We start from the raw sequence: 12,961 nt of genomic DNA, 5'->3' as shown, positions 1-12,961 counted from the left end.
CCATTGGGACACTACGATGAATTCGTAGATAACATACCCATCATTCAAAATAAAATAAACTTAAGTCTGGGAAATTCAAAAAATGGCGCCACCATCTTCATCTTCAACCTCAAGCTTCAGATTTTTGAATTTGCTATCTCCTTCGTTTCTCAACCAAACTTAAAGATGTAAACATGGATTTTGCTCGTTTTTGGACGAGGATTATGATGGTGTCCTTTAATTTCATTTATTCTAAGTGTAACATAAAATTCGCAAGCATGAACACTAAGAACCCTAAAACTGAAATTAAACATGAAATGCTATATATGCATGTTTTGATGCAATTGATTGAGGGCTAATGATCTACGAAGGTGCAGAAACCAACTGGTAACGTCATTTTTAATTTATCATGCGTGAATCATAGAGTTTGAAGTTTTGGAAACTTACCTGAAAAATGAAGATCTGGCTCTGATCAAAGTGTGTTGCAGAGTTGTTGCAACGATCCAGATAGCTTCAGTGATCCTCCTGGAAGGTGTTGAGATGCTTAGCTTGGACTGAAAGTACCCAGAACCTCTTGCTCGACCCCAACTGCAACAGCTCCAAGTGAGAGGCGCAGATGATGATTCCTCACTCACAGAAGTGTTTCAGAGGTCTGGATCACCTCCAAATGACTCCCCTAATGTGTTTGAATACTTAATTCCAAAGGAAGAGCTTTGGTTTGAAGAATCCGAGTCTTCTTGCCAAAGAACCTTTGAAAACCTTAAGTATGGAGAAAGAAGAGAGAAAGCAAGGACTCTGTTGCTTTGGTGTGTTTTTCTACTGAAGTATGCCCTCCTATTTATAGGCAAATGAATGCAGATCAATTGGCTGTGGTGAGCTTGCTTAATGAAAGAAGTTTGGTTTCTTAAGCATGAAGGAAGTTTGCAAATATCTCTTATGCAATGATGAGAATTTTGATTCCTTTTGATCAATCCCTTAGCCCTCGATTTTGCTTGGTCTTAGGGGACAATTCTGAGACAGAAATGAACTCTAATTGGTTGGTGAGAAGATTCCTTGGGTGATTCATCAATTTGCCATAAATTCACAAATGTAATCATTACATAATCACATGTTCTTGTTTTAGGAATCTTCTTCAATTATCATGGCATGGTAAAAATGAATGCATGGTATGTTTTCAGATGTGTTATGGGTCGTGTAGCATCCATATTTGAGGTCATGTGCACAAAATTTCAAAGTTCCAAAATGATGCATGACCTATAATTTCACTTCATGAGGCCAACTTTGAACAAGCATAACTCTTAGCTCAAAATGAATTTGGAGAAGGTTGAACACAATTTGGAAAGCCCTAAACATCTACTTCAAATCATTAGTTTGGAGTTTCTTCAGAATCCTTTGGCAAATTTGTGAAAAATGAGGCCAAAGTTGGAAGAAAACTAGGTTAAAACACTTAGAAAAATTTCTAAGTGTTTATGACCTAAAACTCCAAAATTTCCAAAACTCTTAAATGATTGATCTTTTGAAAAAAGTTCCTTTGTAAGATGTTGTTTTATTTTGCAAGATCTACAACTTTCATGTTGGAAGTTTTTTGAGTTGTGTAGGCGAAATTTTGAGTTCTCACAGTTCCCTCAAAAACCCTAATTCCCGACTTTTTGCTCCTTGGTGAATTTCTTTGAATTTCTTTGGTCAAATGACTTTAATATCCATATATTGATGATATTGATCCTTGAAAGTCATGGTTTGACCAAAAATCCTAAAAGTCAATGGTGATCCCATACAGTTGACTTTTTTCATATATGGTGAGATTTGGACTTTTGTGTAGAATCAAGATCTTCTCCTCAAATGAATGATGTAAATGGATTATATTGAGGTAGTAGAGGTTCTTGAATCATGTCTTGAGTTTTAGATCCATGCCCTGATTAAAAGTCAACCATCCTGGTGAATTAGGTCAAAAACCCTAATTGTCGACTATATGAAAATAATGACTGTAGACTTTGAATTGAGGTGTGATGTCCAGTGGATCTTGTCATATGAGCTATTTGAAGATGATTGATGTCTTTGAATGATCCCCTGGGGCTTTTTAGGGTTTCCCAAAGGTGATCCCTGATTTTAGTCCTTGATTGGCTAAAAAACCCTAGTCTGGTGACCTGAGTAAACCTGTACTCAGATGACTGGGTGTCTAATCAATCATAGATGAAATAATGAAGCTCTTGAGTCTTATGATTGTATTAGAGACTAATCCTTCTATTGATTGATCCTTTGCCTGAGCTTTCTGGTCTTTGAACACCCTTGATTGAATGTCAAACTGCTCTGGGTACTTACTTTGACTTGATGAAAATCCTGAAGATATGTCATCTCAGGGGGGGTCAAAAATTAGGGTATGACAGATCCTTAGTAGCAATTCTGTCGTGAATAATCCTCCAACCAAAAAAAAAGATTTTTTGAAGGGGCTTTTACCTTCCAAATGTTAGAAGAGACTTGAACAATATTGGCGTAGAGAGGAGGACCAGACAGTTTTGAAAAGAATCATTGGTAGCATGACTGAACCGTGAAAGCTCCATCCGAATTGGTTCTCCAGGCGAAAGTATCCTTAACATCTTCCGTAGGAAAAACATGGCCAATGTTCTCGAGCAACTCCTGCCACAAATGAGCAATACCGCTGATGCTGTCTACAAAAACAACATCAACATTCCACGTCCATCCCGAGTCTGAATGGAGACCGGTTGCTGCCACCGAAATGTCGTCATTACGGGCCAAAGCAAACAATTCTGGAAAAGCCAACAGTAGTGGCTGTGGACCGGCCTAGCAGCTGTACCAAAACGGCACATCTACACCATTCCCGACCTTGCACACGACAACCTCTGAAAAGTTTTGATTCAAAAGAAAAACATAATTATCAGATAAAAGAATATCTCTCCACCAAATTGAATCCCTTTTCCCAACAACGGAGATATCGCCAATGATCACCTTCCGCTTCACATCACCATATCTAGACTTAAGAATCCCGCGCCAAACTACCTCTTCATCCGATAATATCCTCCACTTCCATTTACTAAGTAATGTGGTGTTCATCACCTCCACGTTCTTCACCCCTAAACCTCCTTCTTCACGAGCTTTGCACACGGTATTCCAACACACACAATGGATGGATCTTTTAAACTCGCTTCCACTCCAAAGGAACTTACTCTGTATAGCCCTAATGTCTTTAAGAATCTTTGTTGGCGCTTTGTAGAAAGAAAGAGAATATATAGGAATGGCGTTGAGCACGGAATTGATCAAACAAACTCGACCCGTAATATTGAGATGCACCCTTTTCCAAACGGCTAATCTATTCTTCAAAACCGAAATCAAATCCCTCCACATAGAGAGCTTCCTCGGACTATCACCCACTCTAACACCAAGAAATTTAAATGGAAGTTTATCTACCTTACACGAAAAGAAGGTAGATGTCGCCTCAATAAACCACTCACCAACGTTAATTCCGTAAATGTTGCTTTTATGGAAGTTAACCCTCAATCCCGACATTAGCTCAAAGCCCCTAAGATTCATTTTGTTCCACAAATTTGCGGTATCTCCATCCGCTATTATAATGGTATCATCCGTAAATTGAAGCATGCTAACCTCTTCCACATCATTAATCTTAAACCCATGGAAATCACCTATATATGGAGATTGCGTTTTTTATTATAGACGTTAGAACCCCCGTAACCAACACAAACAAAAAGGGAGATAAAGGATCTCCTTGCCGAAGCCCCTTTTCAACCTTGAAATCTTTGGTTATGCTTCCGTTGATGAGGACAGACATGTCGCTGGAGAAGATGGTTCCTTCCATCCATCTTTACCAATTAGCTCCAAATCCTATTTTGGTTAAAACATACTTCAAGAATTTCCAACTAACACGATCATAGGCCTTCTCAAAATCTACCTTCAAAACCACACAACACCGTTTTTCTCTTTTGGCTAAATCTAACACCTCATTCACAACTAGAACACCATCCGCAATATTTCTTCCCGGAACGAACGTCGTTTGATTACTCGACACCAAACTCCCAATAACACTTCTCAATCTACCCACCTAAAGCTTTGCGAGGATCTTGTACAAACACCCCACAAGGCAAATCGGTCTAAACTCGGACAAAGATTGAGGATTTTTAACTTTCTGAATTAACGCTGTGAAGGATGAAGTGCAGCCCTTCGTAAGCTTTACCTTATGAAAAAAATCCTCCACAAATCTAACAACATCGCCCTTAACCGTTTCCCAACAATGTTGGAAAAACTCAAGAGTAAAACCGTCCGGACCCGGGCTCTTATTACCATCGCAATCCCAAACCGCCTCCTTAACCTCCTCGACCGAAAACGGTCTTTCCTACCACTTTCTATCCTCCTCATTCAAACAATTAGGGCTCATTTGGTGGGCAGGATAAGAGACAGGATAGGATATCTGTATCATATCTTATCTCAATCCAGTGTTTGTTGACACAACAGGATATGATAAGTTAATCCTTAAATAGCCCTGTTAAAATCCTCTTCTTTGAAATTTTTGTAATTTTTGTAATTTTTGTAATTTTAATTGTAAAATTTGAAAATTATTAGAGACTTATTTGCAATTTAAAAAAAATTAGGGGTAAATTTAAAATTTTCATAAAATATGAGGACTATCTTGTAAATTTTAAAAAATTAATAATAAACAATTAAACATTTACATTATATAGAGTGAAGAAGTTTTTTTTTTAAATAAGCAAAATGTATTAAAGGGAGCAAAAGGGATGCTCCACCCCAATACAAAGAGGAAAACTCCTACCTCTCGCTACAATCGAGAGGTCGAATATTCCAAAGATAAAAGTTACAAACATTCTTCTTCTTTTGAAAAGAAGAAAACCACCTCCAAGAGTTGTGAATAATCTCCGTCAAACATTCGGTAAAGCTAAAAGACTCCTTTCTAAAGATCACCGCATTACGCTTTGCCCAAATAGTCCAAACCGTTGCTACCCAAACGTTGGCCACCATCATTCTTTTATTAAACGGTATCTTATCATAATTGAAGAAAAAATCCTCAAAATCCTCAATTGACAAGTATTTAGATAAATCTAGCCACATATACACCCTTCTCCAAATGCTACAAGAGGATTCGCACATGAAGAAAAGGTGAATAATATCTTCCTCCTTCTCCTTACACATAGAGCAAAAAGCTTCCGTGCCTTCCACCAAAACTCCCCTACGCACCAATTGATCTTTTGTTGCTAAACGGTTATGGATAAATATCCAACCAAACACTAGAATCTTTGAAGGAACTTTGCACTTCCATAGAAAAGAAAAAGCCAAAGCCTTTTTACTATCCAACGGAGGACCGGAGAGCAGAGACTTGAAAAGATCATAACAAGACTTAACGGAGAAAACACCATTGTTCGTCAATGCCCATATAAAGCTATCCTCTTCCTTCTCGTTAACCGAAACACCACCAATTGCCTCCAACAAGGACTTCAAACTTTCAGATAACCTTTGACTAGTACCAAAAACAGAATTGATGACAGTTTGAAGGCTGTCCGAAATGCTGTTGACAGCAGCTGCAACCTCCTCATATTGCTGCCGGCCATCGCGATCATTACCCGATATCTCAGGCCCTGCGCTGTAAGTGAAACTGGCCGCTGTCCCTCTATTCAGCCTGCCAGTATTTTGGATGCTTTCTGCTACTTTTACAGCATCCGAGCCTTCCCTAAACCATCTTGCCCACTGCCACTGCCAATGACCATCTACAAAATTTCCTGCATAGTTAACAGAAATTGTATGGTTTTCAGACAAAGAGAAAAGCATGGGAAAATCCTTCATCAAGGAATTTTGCCCAACCCAAGTAGCATACCACAACGGCGTGTGATTTCCATTTCCAATTTTACACTTTAAAGCACTCGTAAAATTGTCGAAAAGAAGCCTCTCGTAATTATCCGATTTAATTAAATCCCTCCACCAATGAGAATCTTTTTTATTCAATATCGAACTATCCCCTATCAACACTTTTAGCTTTGGGTTACCGTATCTAGCTATTAAAAAATCTTGCCACACCGCCTCCTTATCCACTAGAATTCGCCACTTCCATTTGCTAAGTAAAGTTATATTCATAATCTCTACATTTTTCACACCCAATCCTCCTTCCTTTTTCGAATTACAAACCACGTCCCAACTTACCCAATGAATTGATTTATTACTATCAATCCCACCCCAAAGAAACTTACTTTGGATAGATTTTATTTCTTGCAACACCTTCCGAGGAGCTTTGTAGACGGATAAAGAATAAATAGGTATAGCATTAAGAACCGAGTTGACCAACTCCACCCTCCCCGCCATACTTAGAAATCTACCTCTCCAAACATTTAGACGGTTCCTAAGCCTCTCTAAAAGATCCTTCCACATCGAAATTTTCCTATGGCTTTCTCCCACTCTTACTGCGAGAAACTTGAAAGGTAAAGTACCCACTTTGCAAGATAAAAAGGATGAAGCCGCTTCTAGGTACCATTCTCCCACATTAATTTCATAAATATTGCTCTTATGAAAATTAATCCGAAGCCCCAACATCATTTCAAATCCTCTTAATATAGACTTCAAACTCCACAAATTCGCGGTATCACCTTTGGCCAACACAATAGTATCATCCGCAAATTGCAATAAATCCACCTCCTTGTCTTCTTTGTATCTAAAGCCACGAAACTCCCCTAACTCCTTTGATCTTTTCATTAAAGCCGTTAGGACCTCCATCACCAAGACAAACACAAAAGGAGACAAGGGATCTCCTTGTCTAAGCCCTTTCTCCACTCTAAAGTCTTTAGAGGCACTTCCATTAACAAGAACGGATAAAGAGTTAGTAAAGAGGCAACACTCCATCCATCGGACACCAAACCCCATCCTCTTAAAAATGTATCTAACAAAATTCCAACTCACTCTATCATAGGCCTTCTCAAAATCTACTTTCAACACAACACAACTTCTCTTTTCTCTCTTAGCCAAATCCAAAACCTCATTCACCACAAGGATACCATCCGAAATATTTCTTCCTTCTATGAACGCCGTTTGATTGTTAGAAACAAATTTTCCAACTACCCTCTTAAGCCTATTAGCCAACAACTTCGCCAAAATCTTATATAGACTACCCACCAAGCAAATCGGACGAAATTCATTCAAAGTTTGAGGATTGTTGACTTTGGGCACAAGTGTAACGAAAGAGGAAGTGCAAGCCTTTGTGAGTTTTGCCTTCTCGAAGAAGTCTTCTACAAAAGAGAAAATATCCTTCTTTAACACCTCCCAATTACTTTTAAAGAATTCTAAAGAGAATCCGTCCGGGCCGGGACTTTTACTCCCATCACAAGACCAAACCGCATCTTTAATTTCTTCCTCCGAAAACCTTCTCTCCAACCAAGACACATCGGCCTCCACCATTGTGTTGAAAAAAAGCCCCCCCCGGAATCGGCCTCTCCACATCCTCCTCACTATAGAACTCCGAAAAATGTCTTCTAACTTCCTCCTTGATATTATCTACTCCTTCTATACTCCCCTTTGAAGCTTCCAAGCAAGTTATAGCTTTCCTCCTATTTCGCTCCTTCAAAGTGTTGTGAAAGAATTTTGAATTCTTATCGCCCTCCTTCAACCAAAGATTACGAGACTTTAGCCTTAACATACTTTCTTTGTAATTAAGGTGATCCCACAAGTCTTTAGTTGCACTTCTTCTCTCCTCCACCTCCTCCTCAATATTGCCCCCCATTTTTTAGACTAACACTTTATCAATGGTATTTATTTTTTCCGTATCTTCCTCCACTCTCAAGTCAATCCACCCGAACACCTCCCTATTCCACACCCTAAGACGATCTTTTAATTTTTTAAGCTTTTCAATAAGCACAAAATCTCCCCTTCCTCTAATCTCCAAACACAACCACTCCTTTGCCATAAATGCTTTAAAGTCTTCGTGTTTAAGCCAAGAATTATTGAAGCAAAAAGGTTTAGGTCCCCAATCAATTTTCCCCACATTAAGCCGTATCGGCGTATGATCCGATATATCTCTTTTTTCAATCCTTTGGTCTACCACCTCCCACACCTCAATCAACTTGTTAGAAAGCAAAAATCTATCTAACCTACTCATAGCTTTTCCGTTATCTTTGTACCATGTAAACTTCCCTCCCACACAATTAATATCAATTAACTCCATTACCTCAACGAAGCTCTTAAACTCCTCCATGCCTCGCCAATCCCGAATTCTATCCACCCCAATACGCTCTTCCTTGCACAACACTTCGTTGAAATCTCCCACCACAACCCATTCCTCATTGAGACTTCTAGCTTTGATCGAGATCAAGGAATCCCACAATAATTGCCTCTCTAATCTATTACAAGAAGCATAGACATTCACCATATTATAAACCAACCCTTTCCACGTAACATTTATTCCTACATAACCTCTGCCAGTAAAACTATAGTTAACCATAAAACAACCTTGTCTCCATAGAATAACCATACCACCCGAAGCCCCCTTAGAATGGCTTTCCGTCCAATCTACCTCTTTATTACCCCAGAAAGAACCAGCTATAACATCATTGAAATCAGAAAGTTTTGTCTCTTGCACGAAGCAAACATCAATATTATTTGACTGTATCAAAAAACTGACTCTTTTTCTTTTAGAAAAAGAACCACCCCCTCTTATATTGAAAGAAAGCAAATTCATGGTAAACTGTTTTTCAACTCCTCCAAACCCCTCATTCCCTCCTTATCTCAACTCCAACATGCTAATCAATTTTTCATTAACTGTGACATCCTTGCAACTCTCCACTCCTAATTCCGAAATAGACTTCCACACCTTCCTCCCCACATCGGATTTAGAGATAAAACGATTATTACATCTTATAATATCAGACTCAGCCACTGAGGAACCAGAGAAGGACTCACCAGTGTCTATTGAATCGGAATGAGTTGCCCCTGTGAACTTGCTTCCTGCCGTCAATTTCTTCTCCTTTCTTGCGCCTTTGATTTTTACTTCTTCTCCGCCTCTTTCGCTTCTTGGGGCTATGCAGGCAAAATAAGATGTGGAAATTGGAACTTTACTTCCCAGATTCTCTATAGCTCTTTTCTTTTTGGTTTTATCCTTAAACGCTGATACTGTTACTGTTTCCTTTTCTTTTTTATTTTGGCTAAGTCTCCTACAACTTTCATCAAAAGAAACGGGCCCTTCGTAATGCTCCAAATCTCTCCTTGGCCCAGTTACGCGGTCCGTCTCACCTTCTGGCCCACCATCAGATATTTTATTTTTAAACAAATCTGAGTCAGCTTCTACACTTACCTCAACCGATACCTCATCTTCCTTTGACTCCCCCACAAAGTTTAATGAACAGCTGTCACTGTTAACATTAAATGCCCCCTTCCTTTTTGCCTCGATACTCTCCTCCTTTTCTTGAGCAGATAAGTCAAGCCTCACCTTTTCATCTACCTTCTGACTATTTCTTTCTGAAAAAGCAATAGGCTATTCCCAAAAGACTTAACCTCGTTGGCTAAACTACCCTTATCCGTCCCATCAACCCTTTGCGTCAATCCAGCTTCCTCAGAAAATTTCCTACTGTCCCCCCTTCTTCATCAGATAGTATTAACTCCGGCGCCGATGAGGATTCCGATTCAGAATCGTCTATACCGCCTCTTTTTCTCGTGATTAACTCTTGGCCCTCAGCTATCTCAAACATACTAATAACAAAGATCTGCCCTTCTATGGAAAGATTAATCTTCTCCTTTATCCTCTCCTTAGATTCTGTTAAGATACAAACTATTGCTTCCGCCATCCTATGTTTCAGCATTGTTGCTTCATCACTTTTTACCAGCTTACCTCTATCCCCCACCAAAAGAGAGAAGCATTTTTCACCCCAAGCATGACATGGTACTCCCATGACTTTTAACCAGGCGAATCTCCCTGTATCTATGTGTCATGCCCCAAAATTTTCCTTCCATATTCCATTTACAATGATTCAAAATTCAAGATTCAGTCCCAAAGATTACTCATTCAAAAGTCCAGATGATCCATAGTCAACTGGTTTGACCTAAAAGTCAACCATAATCAGAGCATAGTCAAAGCCTCCCAATTTTTGGTCAACATCAAGTATGTGAAGTATAACCATCATTTGATCAAGGATTGATCATGATTCCATTAATAGAAACTCAGAGATGAACAAGTACAAAAAGGTTCATATTAGGGTTTCTTAGGAGAAAGTCAACCCAACTTTGACTGGGCATAACTTTCACATGGAACATCAAAAATTCCCCACTCAAAGCCTATTTTGAAGGAAATTGGATTCCCTACAACTTTGTCTCTCACATGCCAGGGCTAGAAATGATTCATTTGAGAGATACAATGCAAAAGATTACAGGTCATTTTCAGGCATCCTCCAAAAGCAGTTTTTTCCCAAAGAGGATATGATCAAGATAAAAGCTCCAAATGAAAAATATATTCCAAAGTGGATTATAGAGGACCTCTTGAGGTTTCCAAAAAGTCCTAGAACTCTCCCATACCTTAAAAATTGAGGGAGATATGCCTCGTCAAAGTTGGGCGATTTTGAAGGAAATATGTAAAACAAAAGTGGTCCAAAATGGATATTCTTGCAAATGGGCCTAACTTTTTAAGCCTTAATCTTGATCCACAAGTTATCTAAGTTAGCAAGACCAATTGCCACGGATTAATAATTTTTATTTTGATTTTATATGATTTTTTTCATTTGAATAATGATTAAAAGTTATGTAAATCAATAAAAATCAAATATTTGGTTATGGATTTTATAATTATCCATTCCAATCATTATTTACTCCATATTATCAAGAAAATTTCGTAAACAAATTTTTGATACAAGATTGGTGCAAATTGGCTAAAATTGGAAAGTTTCAATTCAAGAATCAATCAAACTTGCAATTGGATAATTATGGAGTGTGGATCCAAACTAAATGACCTAAACTGATCCCCTATAAGTAATTAAAGTATTCGCAAGGTTTGGGGTTTTTTTTTTGCCGTCAAAAGGGCCCTGTGCGGAATTCAAAAGGAGGGGAATCCGGGTCCCATTGCAGAAGGAGTTGGAGACCGATTCGAGTTTTCTTACACATCTAAAGCAATTCCTCATGGTCTTCTGAAGCTATAGGATTCTTCACAGAAGCCCGCAGCACCCCGTATCTTGTTCATATCCGTCACAATTTTGTCATATGTTTTTTTATTTGATTATGCCGATTTACGCCTCTTAAACATGTTTTGATCATAGGTTTGAGTTTGTATGACTTCATAGAAGCTTTCTGGGCGGGTTAATCTGAGTTTAATCGCGGGATAAGGAATACACCATTGCTAGGGTTTAGAGTTTCAAATTGGGTTCTTTTAATTTAGACAAAATTGGATTAAAATAAGGCCATAATCTTGTTCAGGAGATCAAACCGAGTTGACCCATGCCCCTTAATCTAATTTATAGTTTGTATTTTTCAAGTTTTGATTTACAGGATCTATGGCTACGGATGGGCGTTCGTGGGTATAGGCCATGGCTAAAGTGACAGACCAGTGGAGAAGATGATGACGTGTTGACATCTGATTGGGTTGATTCGAAATTCTCAGCCAGCGGGTGAATTTCGCTTAAGTGGTATACTGTTACGTTTTTAATATATATTACTCAGTGCTTGCTTTGTTAACAGAAAAGGAAAAAAGGACTAGTGGCAAAAGCAAGGATCTAGGGACCGAAGACGCGCTGGTTCGAGTCCCAGCGCCTGCACTTATTTTTGTGAATTAGCAAATGTCTGGTTCACGTACGTACTATCTCAAGGGGATGCATGATGTACCCTCACTTCTTAGCCATTGGATCACATTAAAAACACATCCAACATCCAGCAGGCTGCGAATATACCATGGACACTCATAAGGGTGCAACACAGGATCAGAACCAGGTTTTGTTTAATATATTTTTATTATTATTTATATTAAATGCATATTAGCCATTCTAATTTAAACAAATTATTTAATTAGGGTTAGGGAGTTAAATTAGGATTAGGGTCATAATTATTATTTCCCCGATTATACTCCCGATTATTCGACTACTTCGAGTAATTTGTTTAATTAGTTTTAATAGGGATTAAATCACAAAAACCCTAGAAATTTATCAATTAGGGTTCGCCCAATCCCATTGGCCAGTGGCCAAAATATTAAGATTAAGGTTTTCCAACCGGATTAAGTATTTAGCCAAACAATTTAATTTATTATTCGCTTCGATTAAATCAATTGATCGCGGTGGGTAATAATCAAATAATTAATTCTTAAATATAAATATAAATAACATTCATTTGGCTAAAGGGTTTCAACCATTTTATTGGTTGCGATGATTAGCCTATTCCCTTATTCTAATTCATTATCATTTTTAATCGAATCAATCGATTATGAGGGATAATGATACAAATTAAATCATTAAAATTATTAAAAAATACCTTAATTCGTTATTAGTAATAATCAAATCAATTGATTAAAATTGGTAACGGTACAAGTTTCAAATCTGTTAACTATGGCGATCGAATCTATTGATCGTTGCGGTTAATAGTGCTAAATCAAATCAGCGTTGTACGCCCAAAACACATCTAAACACTAAACCACAATACTACGGATTTTCATCCCTTCAAACATTGCAATGTTCACAACTACGATAAGGTAATTCAAAATACCTTCGAACATTCGCATTTCAAAACAACTTCAAAACAAATTCAAATACATTCAATTCAACTCTAAGGCGTACAATCCTGTGCCCGAACTACGTTGACTCTGATTCTCCATAAGGAGATACGTAGGCACTTGGCAACAAGGCGAGTCCCCCTCTTCTAAACTCTAATCATGTTCAAATAATTAGCCTTTAACTCTATTTACTGTCTGTCATCTTTCTTTATCTTTTGCCACAAACCTTCATCTTTGCAATGTTAACCTTTAGGAAAGGGTTTTGGGTGCCTAACACCTTCCCTT

General features: G+C 38.2%; 1 protein-coding gene across 1 annotated transcript; it reads right to left on the bottom strand.

Annotated features, from left to right (window-relative positions):
• Positions 1–7,726: 7,726 nt before the first annotated feature.
• On the bottom strand, positions 7,727–8,677 carry LOC131660624 (uncharacterized). Its single transcript, XM_058929905.1, has one exon. The coding sequence runs from the start codon at positions 8,675–8,677 to the stop codon at positions 7,727–7,729; it is 951 nt and encodes a 316-aa protein (XP_058785888.1).
• Positions 8,678–12,961: the final 4,284 nt, after the last annotated feature.

This window comes from Vicia villosa, linkage group LG1 (genome assembly GCF_029867415.1).
Source record: "Vicia villosa cultivar HV-30 ecotype Madison, WI linkage group LG1, Vvil1.0, whole genome shotgun sequence".
Taxonomy (NCBI): Eukaryota; Viridiplantae; Streptophyta; class Magnoliopsida; order Fabales; family Fabaceae; genus Vicia; species Vicia villosa.
The sequence above is the reverse complement of the archived record's forward strand: the minus strand, read 5'-3'. Positions and strand labels throughout refer to the sequence as shown.